The following is a 23,359-nucleotide window of genomic DNA, read 5'->3' as shown; positions in this document are numbered from 1 at the left end:
ACATAATAACATATATTATTCTGTGATTGTACGCTTTTATTCTTCAGCTCCGAAGTTTCCAAGTGCTGTAATAAGTGAACAAAGGCCTAATACTGATAAGCTCAACAGAAACTATAAGCTAGATGAGCTTCACTTTTTCTCAAACCTAACAGAAATGCATGCCTATTGCTGACAACTCTGTTCGTTAGTAACTCAAGTTCTCACAATTCCAATATACCAGAAGATACTAGTGGATTCTGTATGATATAATTAAAACATGTAAATTTTGCAATGTACGAAAGATTTACGACAAGACATGCGGTCTCTCTCGTGATTCCTGCCCCATTAGTGTCAAATACATCCATTTGAGAGAATTACGGCAGTCAAGAGAGGTTAGATGATTTCCACACAAAAAAAATAAAAAAAAACAAAAAAAAAACGAGAAGACAAACAGCTGGACAATGAAAAAAGATGAATTCCCAAGTATAAGCATCTTAATACCTCTGATTCCGAAATTACAAACTAGCAGGTGAATAACTCAAATCTATTCCCCAACTGTGATTTTAACAAAAAAAGATCAGACTACAGTGTTGCCAGCTCCATAGGCAAAAACCATTTAGAAATGATGCACATTTTAGCTTATTTTCCAATGAGAAAACTGGTCTGGTATCAACAATATATGAGGTGGTAGTATAGAACAGGGGAAAGGAATAAAAATGAAAATTGTAACAATCTCAGAACCTAAATAAGTTAAACAACTCGGAAAAACTAAAGGGGTTTGCTTCAATTCCTTAAGACTGAACAGCCAATCTTCGAAGATGCTCGCAGAATACTTGAAAGCTAACGTCATCTGTGAAGATGATATCAGAACCCGGAGCCACTTCATGGGCTGAGTTATATGTGGCTGATGGATTCAGTTTTGCCAACAAAAATCTTGCCTGCATAAACAATCAGGTCCAAGCATACTGTTATTTTTCTGGCAATATTAAGGTATCAGAGATAAGCTGCTTAGATTTTTTCTTTTTCTTTTTCCCTTTCCAAGAGTTTGACACAGCCTTCTAGCTTATGGGCTAGAATAACTTGGAACACATTGTTCTTCCTTTTTTTTAATTTGTTTACTTTCTATACTTTTTCAACCTCAAAAGTTTCCTGTGATAAATATTATGTAGTGAGAGACATGTCAGGCAACTTTATAGGTTTGGGAATCAGGAAGTTGAAGACAGCATGCAGCTACTGACTATATAGGAAGGTAGACATTGGAAAGTAACAGCTATTAAAACACAGACCTGTGAGCCATGCTGATCACAAACAACTAGTCTTGGTACAGGAAATCGACCTCCAACAATCATCTCTGCGTCATCATGTGGAGCTTGTAACAGCAGAGCAAAGGCCTGCATTTAATAAATAAGCATGATGAATCACTACATGCTGCAACTTTAATCAAGTACCAAGAAAGTTGATCCTGTGGGCCATCAATAGTAGTAAATCAATCTTCATGGGGATTAGTTCAGATCGAACTTGAATACTAATGACTGCATACTTCTCATCATGACTTCTAACACCAACACACTTAGTTGTTAGCTTATATCTTATTTCCAAAGACTGCATAAGATGCAGAACCAGTAAAGTAGAATTCCCTTTCCATATTTCATTGCAGGACCAACCAACCCTGAAGTTGTTTAGGCTGGTGAATCCAAGAACCTAGATGTCACCCTATTTAACTCTATCTAGAGTAACTAAGATGGTATATAAGGGATATATTTCAACTTGATATTGCTGCTGTATGCAAAGAATATATTTATTATTTACATGAATTCACTTAAATGAGGTCTGATAATCAGAAATTCAGAACACATCATCAAAGAAGTCCTGGCCGCCCATACCATCTCTAGCTCGGGTCAGGCCGGGACCAGACCAAGCTCGGGCCAGGCTTAGCCCGATTAAAATGGGGCAAGTTCGAGCCAAGCTCAATGATCATCTCTATTAAGGAATAAAAGAGTAACAAAGTCCCTGTCATCAGTACAAGATTTTCCATAGAAATGCTTAGTTTCAGGGAGTCAACAATCATATGTCATTGAACAATTCATTTGAGTAGCAATAGCTGGATTATACTGGAAGATCATTTAAATATATATTATGTTCCTATCTTTACTTGTTTAACCAGCAAGGCTAATTCCTGCATATTTGTGATGAGACTTGGAGCTGATAATTTGCAGAACATGAGAAAGCCAACTTGTCTGAACAAATTGCCGAAGTAGAACTGAATGCAAAATATGACTAAAATGAAGTTAAAAGGATTTATGCTACAGTATGATCCAAATAGGATTAAACAATTAGAATACCTGAAAGAAAATTCAAATTTCCACATCTTCAAATTTTTAAGTAGCCTAAGAGTTAATAAATAGCTAGCAACGAAAAGACAGCCACTACAACCTAAATATAACAATCCAAAATTTGCAGTATAGTAAATGATGAGTATAAATAGCATCCGCCAACTTACCTGATGCTCAGGCTGATTCTGATAACCCATATTGCGCCACTGAGCAATTGTCATACCATGAAAGATAACAACACTAAAATATGCATCAAGCAATAGTATACGGTCTGCTGCTATAGATGCTACGTCGAGCAACGCAGGAGCTGGAGGTGAATTGAAAGAGTATGAAAGCAGTGAAGGTTGTATCATGACAACTGAGTTCATGATACTCTCACGGTTCAACAGCATTCGGAAATAAGCTGTCTCATCTGGACTATTATTGAAAACCTGTAGCAGAAATTCAAAAAATCAGAAGATATGGAATTAGGCTGCAAAGTTTATGATAACTAATGTAATGTATTACCTGTACGAATTGTGATCGCCGCAAATTGAATATAAATTGTGGAAATATTGAGAAATTGGAGTGGAATGTAAATGAAGCAGGATCATCTTTACGATAATCACCAAATCGAGAGCAAAGTCGAATGAGGGACCTGTCCAGCCATCTTGTTGCATCAAATTCTTCCTGCAAAAAATAGTAGTTAGTATCCAAATCTAAAACAGGCAGATTAGTGCAGTATCTAGATATGACCACATGAACCAGAAAATTCACTCAAAACTCTTCATGATTTTCCATAAAGCCTATCTCATACAAAATCAGGCATTATAAGTACTTGTTTTCATAAAGTTCAAGGACTGATAGCCTAGTATAACATCTAATTGACAGGTATGAAAAATATTTCCCTCCTTTTCTTTACAGAAGAACTGAATAAAGTTTGGTTGCAATATATACTTATTTTCATTTTTCATGAAATCTGTAGCTTACCTCCATCTCCATTTTCAAGGAGATATATCTTGCTAAAACAACAGCAGCAGTTTCTTGGTCAAACCCTTCAACCAATTCCTACATATAAATAATGTTCCACATAAGTAGTCAAGTGATGTACAATAATCATTGTTATAAGGAAGAAAAGACAAATATGAAATTCAATTTTATGGTGATCAAATTTGATAAGAGAAAAGTAAGTCAATTATTAGGAGCATCAAAATTGAATAATTCATATTTCCTTTGAATTTATTTTCGTTTTTCCTCCTCTCCATACAGTCATCACATTTCTAACATATTGATTGATGCAAAAGCAAACAAGACCGCACAAGGTAGCCTTAAAGTAAGTGAAATAACTGAACATCAGTACTCAAAGATGCACAGGGAATATTGATAATAATCAATAAAAATCACCACAAGGCAAAAGGAAAACCATTGGTAAAAAGTATGGTAGGCTTAGCATACTACAGTACGGTAGTCATCTCTTCAACTATCATAGTGAACATATTAAATAAGATTAAAAAAAACTCCATTTCATGTAATCCCCTCTCCTTCCCTCACTTTTCCACCCTGTTTGAATGGAGAGAACAGAAAAGAAGAGAAAATAAAGTAAAAGGAGAGAAATATTTATCTTGTTTGGATAGAAAACTTGGAAGAGAATAGAGGAAAAAGGGAGAAAAAGAATCGCCTCTAAGGGTCACTTTCATTTCTCTCTAAAAGTGGAGAAAGGAGGATAAAAAGTCATTTCTCTCATATGTCCAAACAAAGGAGACAAATTGCTCTTTTCTTCTCTTCTCTTCTCTTCTTTTTCTCATATTCTCTCTTTCCAAACATAACCTTCCTCTCTCGGTCCATCTATATATACATACATACATATATATATATAGGGATATTAGGGAAAACTAGAAACAGATGTTTTTACCCCTTGTAGTTTGGCCAAAATATAAAATGCCCTCCCAAACCATCATTTGTGACCGAACCTTTGTAGTTTTGATTATGTCCAACCGTTAGTTTTTCAATCCAAAGAAAATAGTAAGGGTAATTTTCTAGTAAGACTGTCAAACTGACATTTTTGCCTTTTATCTTCTCTTTTATTGCACATTAAAAGGGGCATTTATCTCTTTAATTAAAATTAATGATTGTTAGGTAATTAAAGAAAGGTCAGAACTCAGTACCACAAAGGAATTAAGTGTCACAAATGAAAGTTCAAGGAGACATTTTGAAATACGACTCAACCATATAAGGGTAAAATGTATTTTTCCCATATATGTATGTAAAAATAAATGGAGAAATATATACAATATATATATCTATATAAACATAGATAGAGAAGATGTCAATTTTCAGTTTTTCAGCATGCTTTGAATTCATCCAAAACTGAGACATTTTTTGTCAGTCCTATCCGATCCGAAATTGCCCCCCAAAACTAGCATCCAACCGAACAGTCCTAATAATAATTTTTTAATATATATTTTAAATTCTAAGCTGGATTTGACTTGAATCTAACTTGTACCTAACTCAAGATCAACCTCACTGCTTAAATGCTATTAGATTTTGTATGATGCATTGAAAAATAAGATAAAGAAGACTATTTATCAAAAGAAGTCTGAACTGAAACAACGAAATTAGAACAGAAACTGACTGAAATGTTTCGTTTTTAAACCAAGTTGAAACCAAAACAAAAACTGAAACTTTGAACTACGATTTTCACAACCGACCTCGGTGTTGGCAGAACTATCCACCCACTTTCTGGTGATGGTCGTAATCCTCATCCTCCTTTGGCCTTCAGGGTTCTGATAGCTGCAAGAAAATAACATAATATATGCTGACTGTAAAATCTATTGCCACAGCAGAAAGAGAAAGCTAAAGGCCATGAAGAAAATGCACCAACATAACTACTATCTTACTTTGTTATGAATTGTATGTACAAATTGGGGTTGGGATGTCCTGGTTGGCTTGATCGTTCACTTGGTGCAATGTCGAAAAAGACAGTCAAGGAAGTAGTCCTATCAAGACCACACATTTTCCATGAGGTTGTATTTCCTTGACCGACTACCGTGTCAGCACAAAGTGCTCCTTTCTGCAAGAGTTGTAATATCAGCATTAGTGTTTGGACAACAGTTTCGCTAAAGAATACAAATCTACTAAAGTAAATATACTCATGTAAGATTTTAGATAGGATACCTTCTCCAAGGATGTACATGGTCCAATAATTCCTTGAATCTTTATGTCCTTTGAGCAATTGATTTCAAGTGTGCCACTAGAAAAGGTACCCATCAGCGTTAGTGACTTAGTGCATTTTTGCAGTTGTATTAGCATACATATGGGCCATAATCCATCAAGAAAGTAATGGCTACGACAAAATAGCAATAGCAATACAAAGAGTCTAAGAAGTGAAACATGTTGTACACTGCAAAGAAATACATATGCATGTGCAGAGAGCCAAAGACTATCCCTAAGGCCCCACATATATAATTATCTACTAACGAAACCCCCTCTATTCCCTTCTATTTTAAAATCAACAACAACATTGCTGAACTACATACGCCATAACCTAACCACAAATTCTAACTCACTCACATGACATTATCACATTATAAGACATAATTTGTGAGAAGTGCCAGTATGAGCTCAAACAGCAAGCAATCTATGACCCTGAAAGGATAAAACAACCAACCATAAACATCTTCTAACCATAATTCTCGCCCCCTCTTTGTTCCTTCAGTACGAGCCCTACACCCATGAGGATGCAACTCCTTTGTATTTCTCTTACACTTCATGGCCTATCTTCCCCTACATTGCAACTCAACCCCTCACACTCCACTTCAGCCCTGTCCCTGCTATCCTTCTATCTCCTTATCAAATATTCTCCTACTATTTTCTCCAAGTTTATCATACCACAATCTGCTACTGGCCTGTCCAAAATTGGCCTCAATGAGTAGCATCTGAGATTCTAAGAGAGCCACTGTGATGTCTTGAATAAGCTGATCTTTTGAATTTATTTAGCTTGATGCAAAACTGAGATTAATCATTTACAACCAACAAATGATGAAGCAACTTTTAAAATCACAAGTATTATTATTTTTCTAACAGCTGTCCTATAATTTTTCATTTTTTTTCCTTTTAATTTAAGAGACACAGGATAACTAGAGAAGGCATCAGTAGCTCATGTCGAACACTTGTTTCAATGTAACAAACAAATATCTGATCTCCTGATCTTTAAATTCAATGTTTTCTTCACTTTGATGTGCCTCCGACTGTAGTAAAATTGCATTGAATTATTCTCTTCAATATACTAATTTTAAACCTTTAAATCCTAAAACTTCTCTTCCATCTTCTAACTTAGCATTTATTCTATCCTAGACTCGTCCCTTAAGAACAGTACTCAAAGGATAGGCACTAGCAATTGGAACCTGAATATGCCTACTAATTTATCCAAACCTAAACACAGACATGTAGGGGAATAATCTAATGTTTGATTGAACCTATTGTCAAAGGATTTGGCTTGCATTTCTTTCATTGCTTTATTCTAATTGTTTCCTTATAATACATTAATACATCTTATTGACTATTTCTCTATGCTTATGGGTTTTTGACATATATGCTACTCAAACTCTTATTGCGTACATCCTAATTATTTTCTGCTATTTCATGTTGGCTTTTGAGTTTTACAAATCTAATAAGAAATTATTCAATGTTTGGAGAGGGATTACTGTGAGCAAAGAGCAAAAGATAAACTGTAAGAGATTATAAGGGCATCCTAGTGCATGAAGCTCATGTCTACGCTGGTCTAAAGAGGGGCCATGTACGTAGTAAACACAACCTTATCCTCATTTTTGGAGTTCCAAAACTTGAACCCCATGACATCTAAGATCAGAGGGTAAGCATTATAATCACACCTAATGACTAAGAGCCTCAAAGTAGGTTTTTGTTGAGGTACGGAGAATGAGGGCACCAATACCTGGCTCACTCATGCATATCAAGATTAAAAGGCCTGAACAGCATATTTGAAATACTAGGCAAATTTCAGGAGAATAATTGGTAGTGGGACAAAAATAACAGATATCCACTAGGAGCACTAAATTCATTATAATACTTTGCATCAATTAGTAGAACAGAGAGAGGGAGAGCAACAATCACTATCACTATAATCTAACGAATGAGTCAGACCAGTGCTGAGTACCTGAGGTAATTGGTTCCACCAAAGAACCCTTGAATTAATCTAACTCGAATATCCAGACATTACAGAGTCAAGAATGCTTAGCTAGATCAGCGCAACATGCAAGACCTTAAGAATTGCACAACTAATAGAGAGACGGAAAGATGGATGCAAGGTAAAACTAGAAGTATCATGAATTAAAATAACCAGTTCACAATTTAACAAGAAAAACCTTAGAAAAGAGAGATTCAGATGGACAGAATTGCACAACTAATAGAGAGACGGAAAGGCAAAGTAAGACGGTTAGACCACACAATACTTCAGATGGACAGAATGAGAAACTTCTCCTCGCAAGGAATCTATCCTGATGTCAAAAGGCAAAGTAAGAAGACAAATCTGACCCTGCAGTAGCATGGATAAGGCTCAAGTTCATGAAGTGACAGATAGTTGCTGATCTTGACATTCAGTGCAGAAAATTATCAAACCATCTTTCAGTACACAAAAAGACATACAGTACTGTATAATATGAAAAAAAAAAGTAGCAGCAAACTAACTTGAAAGAAAGGCCTAGAGACTGTTCACCACCCTCAAATATTCTCTTGAAAGAATCTTTAAAAACTGGGTGACCAAAACTTTCGGCCAGAACAACAAGACCACCTGTTCTTTCAACAACAACTTTCATTTCTGCAATGCCAACCTGGAAATAAATTCAAAAAGGTAATAAAATTCTTTCCAAGCATAAAAGAGAAGAGAAATCATTTTTAAGAATGAAATAGCAATGAGATAAATCAAGATCATAGATACATTTCACAAATAAAAAATGATGGACAAGGTAAAAATCATCATTAGCATTTCCTCTACTTTTGCACTTTATCACTTAAGACCAACTGTGGCTTGTTGAACAAGACATGGTCGGGGGGTTGTAGCTAAAGGAAGGTTGATCAATGTGATTAAATGATGCAAGGTACGGTCAATGTTAAAACTCAAAACTAATTGAGGAGCTTGATTGAAACAATGAGACTCTGATCAGAGTTGTTACATTTAGTCATCAGGAATAAGGAGCACATTTGTTTTGCTGAATAAAGATTACTAAAGTTATTTCTTGGTGATAAATGGAAGTATAGATGAGCATAATAAGTCCAATAACTAGAAATTAATTAAAAGCTTATAACCTGTATGCTGCAGTTGCATGTGGAGAGAAATCCCATCAAGACATATTTTACCCAAGAAAAATTAAGAAGAAATTAGTAATGATGAAGTGACATTAAGACATTTAAGACAACACTGTTTGCCTAGTTTTGCAGGTTACCCCAGTAATTTAATTGACAAATGAGCAAAGGCAAGTGCAGTGTAAGCTTAATTTCTTCAGCTCTTGAAAGTCTAATCAATATAATTATTAGTTATTTAGCAAACCTACTTAATGGGCATGTAAGAAGTTCAACATTAGATCTGAATCTAGCATTGAGTTAGTAAATGTTATCCCAAGTGGGTTGACAGAAAATTTCTTCATATCCACTTCAGAGTAAAATCTGCTAATTTGATTTTACTATTACACTTCCACAAGATAAATGAACTTAATAGAAATATAGAACTAAATGAGAGAAAATATGCATTCATACCAGAATTTAAAGATGCTAATTTGGGTGATGTTGAAGCACTTTAGAAAACAATACCGTTGGTTGCTTATGGTAGAAGTAGACCCTAGATAGGACCATCTAGGTGCCACCTAGGCATCAGTTTTAGCACGTTATATGAAGCTTTCATAATCAGAGTGTCCTTAAACTTCAACTTAATTATTAATATACCCATCTAAGATGTTCTATCGTTCTTAGTTTAAATATAATTCCTTAGCCCCTGTTTGGTTCCTAGTAAGAATTCTCTATTGTAGATTAAGGAACACTACTCTAAATTTGTAACCAAATATCAAATTATCCCTACCATAGATTAGAAGCACTATTCAAATTATTTCATGTTTCAGGATCGAGAATTGACCATTTGAAAAAATGATACATATTGCTATATCAATTGTATCAGTCGTCCATTTTAGACGATTCAGGTCGGAGATCGACTGATCCGTTTCAGCAATATAGGTCAGAATCGATCGAAATTTCAATCCATGAATTATTCAACTCGTAAGCCCAATTAAAATTTTACCCTTAATTTGACTAAAATTATTTCACAAAAAATCCTCTCATTTCTCCTAACTCTCATTTATCTCATTTCACAAACTAAAAAATTTTGCTTAATTTTTTCACCTATCTCCTCTCTCTTACCACCTACCTATCTCACTTCTTACCCAAATATGCATTACATACCTACAAAAAATGTAAACACTACCTTCAATTTAAATTTATATATCAAACCAACGGCATATGAGTCAATTTCAACTTTTTATTTGTTCTTTTATCTCAACTTTATATCACATAAAATAGAAATATTACACCACAACTTTAGTTTATAAAAAACACCCTATTTTCTTATTCTAGATTAGAGGTACAATTTTAAGAGTAAAAAATAGAATAGCTACTCTAGATTTTTTTCCTTAAGGGAAACCAAACGAGAGTCTTCTTATTTGGTGTCTCATGTAGCAATATCTACTTTATTGCTTCAGATATTACTTGTTACCAAAAAAGAAGACAAGAAAATCATTTTGCTATATGCCCACCTAGGCATCCACCTCGTGGCTAGGAATTAAACAACTCTTACTGCCCCTTTACTGCTTACTGTCTTTTAATAATTGTAAGTGCATCCACAGCTTACTTGTTAGACTCATTAGTCATTCATATTAACATATAACTGTGTTTAAACATGTACTTCTATCCCATAGAGCACTAACTCAAGGTTACCATGCTGTTAATCTCCATCTTTTTTATTCCCGCATCAGGCAATACAAAGGTTACATACAATTTGATTTATGAGAGAACCAAAATCATGAAGAAAATTTATTAGAATGATAGAATCTAACCAACTTTCACTAGACAATACCTTACAAATCTACCAGAATCATAAATATTACATACCTGGTCAAGTGCAGATGCAAAAAGATCCAACACATGGCCCTGGTTAACCAACTGTTTGGCAATATTGTCATAGAATTTAACAGCTTTGTGGAAATGTGGAGCTGCATCCTTGTCAAGATCTTTATGTGACCGTACTGGCTCTGACAAATCCTTTGACACAATCTGAAAATTCCAATATAAAATATTAAAATGCAGAAAGTGCTTCGTAGCAGTGATGACAGCAACTAAAGGTGGGGAATGAAATTCCTCTGTAGCGTGTCTTTGCATACTTCCTTTACTAAGTCAGCCAGTAGCAAAATACATTATTTAACTATCTACCTCATAACTTATTTCAGGACAGCAGATTGCATGCACTCTGCAAAACCTGTTGCCAAAATATTGTAGTCTAAAATGATAACTTGGACTTCTATATAATATATCATTTATTTGATTAAAGCCTATGATAGCAAATGCACTGTAAATGCACATGAAGCAAGACATTTGACTCACATGACAATCATATTGTTTCAATCTCCAATTTCACTCATGTAAAATTAATTATTCTGCATTATAAGAAGCTAATAATGCAGAGGTCTTTCTATAAAGAAAGAAATTAGCATTACAATTCTGAAGCATAACTCATCCTACATACTAAATATTACTTGGGATGCTAAAAGGTGGAGGCATAGCCAGATAGGTGGTCCTGCACTATCCCTAGACAGGCTCAGCCTAAGGTGGCAACATTAGCAAGAAGGCAGCTGTTTTTTCAGAACAATGCCTCCAATTACAAAATATCAGAACCACATGGATAAAATTTACTAAAAAATTGCATTACACAGTGAATTGAATCTTTACCATTCCAGGGCCCTCAGTACAGGGTCCACCAACCAGAGCTATGATACGAGCCCCGGTTCCCGGAATGCATGCTCCCAATAAACCAGCCGCAACACCTAGAGCAACACCTGTGCAACGCACAGCCCGCTTTCCTGCTTCCACCGGCCACTGATCCGTCTGCAGCTCATCCAGCAACTGCAAGCCAAAACAAGTTTAATTCTCTTTAATCCAAATTGCAACCACAAGAACGAGAATATGAAATGCCCGTCAACAAAACTAGAGTCTCACCGAATTGAGCGTATATTCGCAATCCGATGCGGGGAGCAAAAACCTATTGACCGACCCCGAAGGATGATGCAGCCCGTTGGACTGCACCACACCGGCAGGTACGGCAGGCCGCATTCCCTTACCAGACAATCCGAGCTGATCCAAGATCTGATCTTTGGATATTTCCTTGGTCCCTCGGAACACGTAAATCTTCGACAGATCCGAAAATCCCAACTCATACAGATGCACCTGCGTCCCAAAGGTAACAAGCCCAACAAGCGCGTGATCCGGAAGCAGCCCGATGGCCCTCCGCATCGCTGACTTGACGAATTCGAGCTCTTCCTCAAGGACGCAAGTGTCGACAACGAAGAGGAACACGGGCGGCGGCGTTGAGGAGGCGGCGGCATCGGGAGCGTACTCGACGGTGGAGCATTGTTGGTACAGCTCGCCGGGGACGTTGGATTCGGAGATGGCGGCGTAGTGAGGGGGGAAATGGTTGCGGGAGAAGCAGAGGGGGCAGATCCAGATCTTGGCGGCGAAGTCGACGCGGGCGAAGGGGTTGAGGGCGGCGGAGCAAGGGGGCTTGCAGCGGAGAGGGGCGTACGGGAGGAGGACGAGGGAAGGGGAGTGGCGGAGAGGGGAGATGGAGGCGGCGATGGGGACAACGCACTTGCTCGCTTCCACCTTGGATCGCGGCCACGAGTTCCATGACATACGGACCGCGTCGGGGCCGTCGGGGTCGGCGGGAGCAGCGGCGCCGGAGAGGTCCGCCGCCATGGATGGTGCTGGGAGAGGTGGCGGAGTTGGAGAAAAGAGAGAGAGATCGGGATCGGGATCGGAAGGGAAGAGGAGTTATGCGTGAAAACAAAAGGATGTAATCGGTTGAATCTGAATCTTCGAGGAGGGTTACTACATCGATTGATTTTGTTAGCGGCTCATAAATATAAAGTATTAGGATTTTACCGGCGATTTGCACAATAAGTCAATATTTTTATAAAATAATCATAATACCCTTACATTTATTTATAATTATAAAAAATTATTAGAGTTATTTGCACCGAAAATTCACTTCTTTTTTTATTCGGCAGACCAGAGTTATTTTTTGTTTTCCTTACACTTGAGGCTTTTCCTTATTTTTCTTCCAACTTTGCCCTTTTTATAGAAAGCAATATTTTTTACGTGAAGGTGATTGACTAAATGTTGTAGGAACGATTGAGCTGCTTCTTCTTCTTCCTCTTATTTTTCTTCCAATTTGTGCATTTGGGAACTTATCTTCATCATCTTGTCTCGCCCATGTTTATTCATTATATTCATAATAATGAAACATCTATCTGACTGTAATGTGATAGTTTTGTTTCACTATAATTGTGCTATTATTTTGGATGATAAGAAGAGATTTTTGCAATATGAGGATGGTTGTATCGTTCACAAAAGTATAAGCAGACAATGTAGTTAGTTAGATTTGAAGTCGAAGTTCTTCGAAGTAATGCGAATCTCTTTAGGTGAGTTTGAAGTCTCCTTGAAGTACCTATTTCCTTTGGACAACCACGATATATTTGTTGATATCTTCAAAGGTAGTGATGTTGTAGAGATGTATAATCTGTCACCGTTATTCTATCGAGCTATACAAATATTTGGAATAAGAAAATAGAAGGATTTATCCGAGTGAATTAATATTTTTATGTTTGTGATTACATTGAACATATGCCGGAAAATTACTTTTGCTTACTTTAATGACGATATTGAACATAAAAGTCGTTATTGATTAACATATGTCATACTTTAGTAATGACATTCATAATTTAGCTACGAAATTCGTAATTGAGCTACTATGAACTTTACAATTGAACTACGAATTTTAAAATTAAACTTTCAATTATCTACGAAATTCGTAATTAAACTACGAATATAGTAGCTAAATTCGTAATTGAACTACGAATTTTGTAATTGTATGACAAATTTAGTTACGAATTTTGTAATTAAACTATGAATTTGGCTACGAATATCGTAATTTAACTATGAGTTTCCTTAATATTTAACATTGTCATATTATTAGTGTTATTTTAGGATAATCTAAATGAAAAATTCTATGAATGAGCAGCTGCCTATTGTTTCAAATGTTCCAAATCCTAGCAATATTAACTTGGATACTTCAAGGGCAGGAGGATCGTCTCTTCTCAATCATCCTACTGATCAGCCCTTTGATTTAAATGGATAGTATGTACTTGATAGTGAGGTTAATTCTCCTATACGTGATCCTAGTAACATTATCAGAGTAAATGTTATTGATTCCTATGACGACAATGAGAGTCTTGGTGAAGAATTTTCTATCATTGATTGCATCGATTCATCTTTAAATGAGGAAAAAATAGATCGCAATCTTCAAGAAAAATTCTCTATCTTTGATTCTATTGATCCATCCTAGATAAAGTTGATGTGTCGACAAACTTGTGCGTCCAACCTTATGGTGATGATGAACATATTTCAAGTACTGTTGATTATATAGAATCTTATGTACAACATTTAAAAATCGTTGAAACTAAAGTGGCACAATATATCACATCAGATAATTATAGGACAGATGTTTCGTAACTCATCAGAGCTTGTAAAAGCACTGAAATCATTTGCTATCAAGTGTAAATTTGAATTAAGCCTATTAAAACTAACCCTTAGAAGATTATTGCTTGATGTAGTTTAGAGAAATATCTATTGAAGATAAAGGCTATAAAGATAATAGGTGTTGATACATTCTAGATAAAATATCTTATTGGACAACACGCATGCAACAGATGTAAATCTAAGAGGGATCATAAGTAATGCACAAGTTTATTCATACGCGATGAAGTGCGTGAGCAAATCCTGAAGAGTACTGAAGCATACACTTCGAAGATGGTTCAAGTTGAAATGTAGAAAAAATTTGGTGTTTCAATAGGTTTATTATAAGACATATCACGCTAAACAGAAGGCAATAGAAGGAATCTGTGGCAGCTATGAGGAATCTTATAAGTGGTTGCAAGGCTACCTCTTTGAGCTTAAAAGGAGGGATCCTAATACAGTAACTAAACTTCAATAGACTGACTGTGGACGTTTTAAGCGTGTATTTTGGGCTTTTGGTGCATGCTTGCATTCATTCAAACCATGCATATATCTAGAATTATTGTTTGAGAATTGATGTCATCTTAGGTAATGCTTTTATTGATATGTACTTCAAATGTTCAAATGTGGGAGTGTAACTGATGCACTTGAAGTCTTCCATAGAATTCCTTTGAGGAATGTGTTCTATTGGAATTCAGTAATTGCAAGACTAGGAATGAGTTGTCATTGAAAGCATGTTATCTAGAGTGTTCCTTCAAATGGTTGGAAGGAAGAAGATCAAGTCTGATGGTATCACATTGTCAGGTTATTGTCGGGCTAAAGTCATTCAAGTTTGGCGTTTGAAGGCAAGAAAATTTCTCTCAAATGCGCAAAGTGTATGATTTTCTTGGTTGTGCCGAGTATTTCAAAGAAGCATTAAATCTTATAGAGATAATAGCTATACCACCCAATGTCATAGTTTGGAGAAGTTTGCTACGTGTATGCTATATTCACAAGGATGTTAAACGTTGAAGAGTAACACAAAATCTATTGTAGTTGGATCGAAATGATGGAGCTAATTATGTTTTTACATCAAATATCTACGCATGTTCAAACCATCGCGATGATGTCAAGAAATATAGGAAGATTATGATAAAAAAAAATAAGGTGTGCAAAATGCCCGGATACATCTCTACTGAGGTGAATAATATGATTCATAAGTTTGTTGTTGGTGATAATGATACGAATCAGATCAAATCGGATCACATCAAAAAGAGATTAGGCTCAATAGATTGAGTCTAATTATCATATTTGGTTATTTGGTTTAATTAGAGTCTTAGTAGGTTAGGATTTTATTTAATTAGCTAAATCCGTCTCTGCGTAGTTTTGGGAAAATATTCGTAGAATATTCTACATATATCCAATAATATCAAACCAGTTGGATAAGTTCATGACTTCTCCAGATTCGGAATCTCTCTATGACAAAATGAAAGCTTAATCCGAGAGGTAATCGGCCAAGATAAGAAATACTGCTTTAGTTGGTTTGTTATGGTTTCATATTATTTTAGGATTTGTTGGCTAGCCTCTATAAATATGTGGATGGTAGCCAACTTTATTATGGAATTGGAATATTAATTTCTTGCCTCTTATCTTCTCTCTAGACTTCTCATCCTCCCTCTTCACCATCCTTCCACCTCTACCATTTGGCAAGGTTTCTCTTGAGCCCCCACTTCTTTGGTATCTCGATCACTTCGTTCCTTTCGTCTACTTTCTTTAATCACTTCCACAATCCACTCTCATCTTCATACCCATCCATAACCCTAACATCCACTCCACTTGTCACTACCACATCACCCACGTTATTCTGTGTTTTCGTCCCTGCTGTATTTCTAATCTGTGAAGGGTATAAATAAGAAAGTCATATATTAGAAAGTTACGGATCTAATCCAATTGATTTCATAATTTTCTGACTACCGGAGAATATTTGTCAAATATTTTTCTACAATTGCGCAGACTGCTTCCTGCAATGAATTCATATCTTAAGGAATTATTCCGTAGCCGATCTTTTGGTTCCAGATCCTGTCAATTTGGTATCAGAGCCTATTATTTGGTATTAGAGCCTATCAAATAGTATCAGAGCTTATTAAAATAGTATCAGAGCCTATCAGATAGGTCACACCCGCAATTTGAATAGATCTATGCTTTTCTAGTCGAAATTGATAGAGAGATAAGGAAGTTTGGTTACCAACCAATTATAGATTCTATTCTTCATGATATAGAAGATAAATAGAAAGAGAATGCAATAATGTATCACAGTGAGAAGATTGCAATTGTCTTTGGATTTATAAGTATAAGCGCAAAAGAGTCAATTAGAGTGGTGAAGAACCTCAAAGTGTGTAGTGATTATCATGAAGCAATAAAATTTATAGCTAAGTTATTTCAGAGGGAAATACTCGATACGAATCGGAATCGATTTTACCAGTTTACAAACGGAGCTTGTTCTTGTAAAGATTATTGGTGACATTATCAATGAATTATACTTTCTAGTCAAGGTTATTAAAACCCATCTTGCTGATTGTCCTAACTGAGCTTTATAGAAGCTACTAATCAATGATAGAATCCAATTTTTCCACAAACTTGCAGTGCTCACTAATCTTTGCCATTATTTCTATATTTTTTTGATTTTTTTTTGAAAAAACTATTACTTCTAAGCTAAATTATACCAACACCCTCTGAATTATGACTCAGTAACATTTATACCTCTTAAAAAGGAAAAAAAAGTGACAACAAAAGCCTCTTAAATAATCATAATCCAAATAAGTTGGCATGCACATCAATTTTAGATAGGAAAGCAAACGGTAGGCAAATTGAATGATTACTTCAAAATATTTAAATAGTTCAGAAGGTTTTAGTACTATGTTTCTTTTAGAAGATATAAGTGATACATGATCATATTTAGGAGAGATGAAATCAACACTTGTAAGGACCTATTTGAAATGAAAGATACGTCATTGATGTATAAAACTAACTGTAAGGGTAGTGTATTTCATGTTGTGGTGGGGGTAATGGATAAAGTGGTAGATATTGGGGACACTTGTTCTGGGTCTGATGTTGAGTTAAAGCTAGACCTAAAGTGACATAGAAGTGGACTCACCTTTTGGTGCTACAAATGAAGATGCTCGTGTTTCCAATGGCACTAAGGATGTTCAAGTGCTGATTTTTTTAACAATCTAGTTAATGCTTTCTCGTTTTAGTTATTGAATCTATGTAGTTTGTATTGATGTTTAATTATCACGCATTCTTTTGATAAATAAAAGAAAGATTAGGGCCTTAAAAGATAATGTATAATGAATAAAAATTAGGGTCATATAAATATGAATTATTGATAAGGCCTTTTAAAACTTATGTATTTTATATTGAGAATGAAATATGATGTGCATATATATAGTTAGTCATCTCCTATGGATATACTATAAATATTTAACTGTCGAATGCTTTGGTATGTTTTCAGTTTTTAATTTTCAATTTTCAGTTGTGAGGGGGATGCAGCATAATAAATTTCATTTCTCATTTTATTAAATAAGCATTAATAAGAGTTTTACACAAAATTGAGGCTGATTTTAAAATTTTCTTATGCTAAAACTAACATGTTATGTGGTTTTTACCTCTTCATTTGACTTATGAATCTTAGGGGTGATGTAACAACCTAGGCTTAAAAAAAAAAAATTAGTTTTGCATGGCACGACGTGGCCGGCCACTGTAGCCGGCATCGTGCCCATGCAGCTGGGCATGGGCGTGGGGGTGCCACGCACCCCCTAGCGTGGCCGCAGCCATTCGACTGCGGCCAGTTGGCCACGGCGGGCCCCAGCGCCGCCGCAGCCGCTGCCAAACCCCCCACCGCCTCTCTCTCTCTTCCTCTCTCTCTCTCTCTCTCTCTCTCTCTCTCTCTCTCTCTCTCTCTCTTTCTCTCTTTCTCTTTTTCTTACTTTGGGCTCGGGCCCGTCGGAGCCAAGCCGCCGGCGAGAGGCCGGCAGTTGGCTGGCTACCAGCTGCTAGTGCCCTCCCCGCTGGCTCGAGTCTGCACCTCCCTCCTCTTTCTTCCCTTCTTCTCTTCTCTTCTCTTCCTTTCTTCCTTTTTTCTTTTCTTCTTCTTCTTCCTCAGTTGCTTCTTCTCTTCTTATTTTTCTACAACAGTGCTAAGCTCGGCCCAGCACTGTAGTAGGCCAGTGCTGGGCCAAGCCCAACACTAGTACTAGTGATCCATTATCCTTTTAAATTTTATTATTTATTTATTTAGGTATTTCTGTCTTAATTAATACAAATAGATTTAGACATTATTTATTTAAATAATAATACATATTCATCATTATGATTATTGTTAATTAAAGTTTATTGATGATTAATTAGGTTATAAACTATTACACATAAATATAGGTAATACTTATATTTATTTATTTATTTATTTACTTATATGTATATTAGATTAATAGATAGATTTGTAAATTATAATTATTAGATTTATATTCTAATATTCTTATGATATACATTTTAAGTAATTCTATTAATTTATTATATATTGTTATTTTTGTAATAAATAAAATACTAGGCTTATATATTTATTTATTATTTTATAAAGTAATTTTTAATTAATCAAGATATAATTATAGTTAGGTTTTCATCTATATTTTTAATTTTATTTTTATCTGTAATTAAAAATCTAGCTAGTAATAAAGATAAGTAGAAATTCTAAAACCTTCTAAATCATCATATATTACATGAACAGAGTTTAATCAGATAAACGGCTAACATCATACTACTTAAATAATTTTAAATTCTGACCCCCATGTTTAGGATCCCGTGGACTTAGCTATCAAGGCTTGATCATTGTCGTAGCAACGTGAACGAGTGGTTGTTTGATATTTGTAGTGGTGGTGAGTAGTCTTATCTCCTAGACATTTTTCTCAAATTATGATATATTATATCTTATGTACACGCATGTTTTGGCCTCCAACATGATTATATGACTTTATATAGAGATGATTTCAGTCAAGCATATTTTATCATGCATTTGATTATGAGATATGAGTACATTGGTGATATTTAGAGATAATTATACTGTTATGGTTTTTATGTCGGGATGATCTCTATCATGAGTATGCATGTGATAGACTAGCAAAAGTATATATGTGTTAGATACATGGTTAGAGTCGGTATTACATAATTTTTCTCTTGACTTTTTTACTACCTAAATTCCTGAGTTGCATGATCTGTTGTCGTACTAGATATATATGCATATGATTTATCATGTATAGGAAATCATAAAAGTACATGTGTATGTGATGTGATATGATGTGATAGTTGGAACGGTATCTAGTCCGGACTGGTACTGACCATACTCTTAGCATATGGCAGAGTATAGTAATGGCTGAGGGTTGTACTCTTAGCATATAATAGGGTACAACTATTATTGATATACTCTTAGCGTATGACAGGGTATGATTACTTTCTTCTGAGATACTCTTAGCGTATGGCAGGGTATGATTTATCCACAGAGATACCCTTAGCGTATGGCAGGGTATGATTTATCTACAGAGATACTCTTAGCGTATGACAGGGTATGCTCTGAGCTTGTGACATGATGTGTATCGAGTTTGGGGCCGAGTACCGTAGTCCAGCATGGGGGATGATATTCATAGTTGAGATGGATAATTGTGATAGTGCTCTATATGTGGATTATATCTGGCTCTGACATATATGATTATCTAGTGGTTGGCATGCATCATGCATCATCATTGATGTGACTAGTATTATTGGATCATAATTGATATACATGATATATTGTTATATTTGGTGATGTTATATGGTAATTTCATCTTGTGATATATTTTTGGTTGAGGATATAATATGCTCATTCATGATAATTGATTTCATTCATATATATGTCATTGAGGATACATATATACATGTTCATATATGGCATCATGCTACTTTTTGATTTATATTATTCAGTGTATGATTTACTCTCTATTTGACATCACTAATTCAGGATAAAGTTTATTTACTGAGCCTTTTGCTCATGACTCTTCTTATTTCTTTTTAAACCCCCACAGATAATATGGTATGTGATACCGAGTACCGACTCGAGATATTACGATAAGATATTTTAGAAAAATGAGGTGAGCTATAGACGCGAGATGGCATAAAAGATAGTTTAATCAGATATTGAGTTGTATTATTATTTTATATTTGTACTTCATTGTATAGACGATAATTGGTATAATACAGGTCAGACTATAATGTACTCTTGTATCAGTTGTTTAGTTGTATCTTGATGATTTGTTGTGGTTTGCGTGGGTCCTGCCAAATTAATTAGTGGTCTAGTGTATATTATTGTGGACTTGGATATTCACATGTTAATAGGTTTATTTGGTTGATAGTATATTTTATTTGGTGTTGAATTATGTGAGCATGGATATGTTAGCAAATAGTATTTGATGATATCATGATTGTATGGGCACAGAAGAGTATCCGTGTGCGACGAGCCCCGCCCGATCCCTTGCGTGCGCCACGCGTGCAGTGTGGACGCGTGGGCGTGCACGTCCCCGTGCCGGGCGGAGGCGTTACAAGTGAAAATAATTTAGATACATATTTTTTGCTGCAAATTCAAATTTTTAACAAAATTTAAAACTATATCTTAAAGAATACATATATCTTTTGGATATTGATTATATAATCTTAATTAGATTTGGATACAAATTGGATCGAATTATATCTTAATCCGACATGAGTATAAAATGAATCTATTACTATCATTTATACATAAAGAGAAAAACTCACAAAATCAACTAATCAATTCACTATAGATGCATATATGTAGATAGTTGTCAGATATAAATGATATCATCTAGACATTATTATGCATTTACAAATCAAATATTATTTATCTTGCAAATAATATGAAATATAAGATTATGATAGGTAAGGTTTTAATCTGGAAAGCCAAATATGCCTAATATGAAACTAAAATACAGTTGACCAAAATATTGAATAATTCTTTAGATGCCAAGATAATTTTCTCAAATAAATGGACATCCATTGTAGCAATTTCTACTTATCTATTGCACATTTACACAACATATGTAACATTATGAAGAATATGATCTATCAAATAATGAATGCTCATTTTTTAAGTTACAACTTTTACACATTTATTACAGTCTTGGAATTAAACTAAAATATTTCATGACATATATGCTTAGACATTTCAATAAACCCAGTTCACATACTAATTGTAACCATACTAAACTAAGACTAAAAAAATGGGTTAAATACATTTTACCCCATATACTTATGCCCAAAATCACTTTACCACTATGTACTTTTAAGAGTCTTAAACTAATCCATATACTTATGACTAAAGTGAAACTGTTAATTTTTTGTTAAACTTAACTGAATAATATTAAAATAACAAAAATGCCCTTATCGTGTTTGTTAGATAAGATATGCAGATTTTGATATAATGTAGCAAAATTATCAAAATAGTCATTGTACTTGATTAAATTTAATAGAAAAATTAACAATCTCACTTTAGTCATAAGTATAGAGACTGGTTTGAGACTTTTTAAAGTATAAAAAGGTAAAGTAATTTTGGACATAAATATATGAGGCTAAAATATATTTAACCTAAAAAATTTCAACTAAATAGTTAACAAAAAAACTAACATTCCAAAGTGACCACCAATTCCATTATAATTTAAATAGTACATGATATGAACGGGGTCTGATTGATAGCATCATAAAGACATTGGGCTCAATAGATCGAGTTTATTGATCTTTTAGTTAATTTATGATGTAAGCTCTTAAGATAAGTCTAGTTATATTATTTAAGCCTTTAAGACAAGTCTAGTTAAGTCATGTAAGCCACTAAGATAAATCTAATTAAGTTTTGTAAGCCTCTAAGGTAAGTCCTAGTTTGAGCTGTATAAACTTTTAGGGCTAGTCCAAATAGGATTCATTATACCTGACCTCTATATATAAAGGGGCTGAGCTTCTTTATTTAACAATCCAAGCATCCAAACATTAATAAATTATTTTAGTCTTGAGTTTATCTTAGGAGTAAGAGTAAGATAATCTAGAAGTAAAAGTAAGTTAATTATAGCGGTTTATTTTCCTAAGAATACACTCTCTCTAATATGGCAAGGGTAGCTTTTGCTAAAAAGTACTCGAAGGGAAGGCCATGGAACTAGATCTAAAACTCATGGTACGAGAAACATCCCTGTTCCACTAGGAGGATGGCTTAAACTTGACAAGAATAAGGAAGTTGTGATTGAAAGACCATGGTGCACTATACTAGGTATGCCATTTGTCAATCTCGAGCTTGAAGGCGAGGAGAAAGGAGTTTTTTCTACCTTCGATAAACTCCACAATTCCCTTCAAACTCCAAGCACAAAAAAGAGTAGTCTTAAGGCCCATCGAGTTGAAAGACTTGTTTGAAAAGAGTTTGCTCACTAAATAGGAACTTAATTCTTTGATGGAAGTAGGTTGTCCTCTTCTAGTGGGGGTAACCTCCATTCTTTGCTCCTCGAGAGGAGCTCCGAGAAGCAAAGGATGAGATTCACATTAATAGACTCTATAGCTAGTAGGAGGAAAAAGGGACAATGGCGAAAAAAGAGGAAGAAGGGGAGAGGCATAGAAGCTAGGGAGGGAGAAGCGAGGCTAGTATGAGGCCAAGTCACTATTAGAATTCAAGAGGAAGAACCCTAGTGTGGGGGAGAAACCCTAGCATAGCTAATTGGAAAATTTTGTTACCGTGCAACGTTGAACCACATATTTTTTTCAAGGGTATATATATATATATTGGCCAATGAGAGTTGGCTTAAATACTTTACAAGCTTTTGTTGAATTAGTATCACTCCGTAAATAGCCTTATAGGCGATGTTGATGCTATGATATGCGGTCACCCTAACGAATGTTGTTACACCAAGTCTCTCTTTCTTGATTTCTGCAAGAGCACGCTCTATCTAGAGCCACAAGAAGTGAATTTTTAAAATATCTCAACTTCAAATCTACTATAAGAGGAGTAGAATATGTATAATAACACCAAAACTCATTAATTAGCGGATCACTCTTTTCAACACAAACCCTGTAATAGTTGGACTGATCTACCATGTGAGCTAGACTATAATCTTGGTTTTGCAAGCTAATCCAATATTTACAAACATAACATTCTTAAAAAAAGGAAAAAA

The 23,359-nt window shown here is 35.0% G+C and overlaps 1 protein-coding gene across 1 annotated transcript; it reads right to left on the bottom strand.

The window, feature by feature from the left end:
* Positions 1-434: 434 nt before the first annotated feature.
* Positions 435-12,507, bottom strand: LOC140801849 (protein transport protein SEC23 E-like). The gene is made up of 12 exons (XM_073157188.1): positions 11,562-12,507; positions 11,295-11,468; positions 10,461-10,622; positions 7,995-8,137; positions 5,466-5,541; positions 5,189-5,361; positions 5,000-5,081; positions 3,282-3,359; positions 2,820-2,981; positions 2,480-2,743; positions 1,266-1,370; positions 435-917 (listed from the first exon to the last, which is right to left on the bottom strand). Exons 1-12 carry the CDS (start codon positions 12,315-12,317, stop codon positions 771-773), a joined length of 2,322 nt encoding a protein of 773 aa, XP_073013289.1. The 5' UTR covers positions 12,318-12,507; the 3' UTR covers positions 435-770.
* Positions 12,508-23,359: the final 10,852 nt, after the last annotated feature.

The sequence above is a fragment of the Typha latifolia genome, chromosome 15 (genome assembly GCF_019914945.1).
Source record: "Typha latifolia isolate L0001 chromosome 15, TyphaL0001v2, whole genome shotgun sequence".
NCBI classification, from domain to species: domain Eukaryota; kingdom Viridiplantae; phylum Streptophyta; class Magnoliopsida; order Poales; family Typhaceae; genus Typha; species Typha latifolia.
Note: the sequence above shows the minus strand (reverse complement) of the source record. Positions and strands in the feature narration are given on the sequence as shown.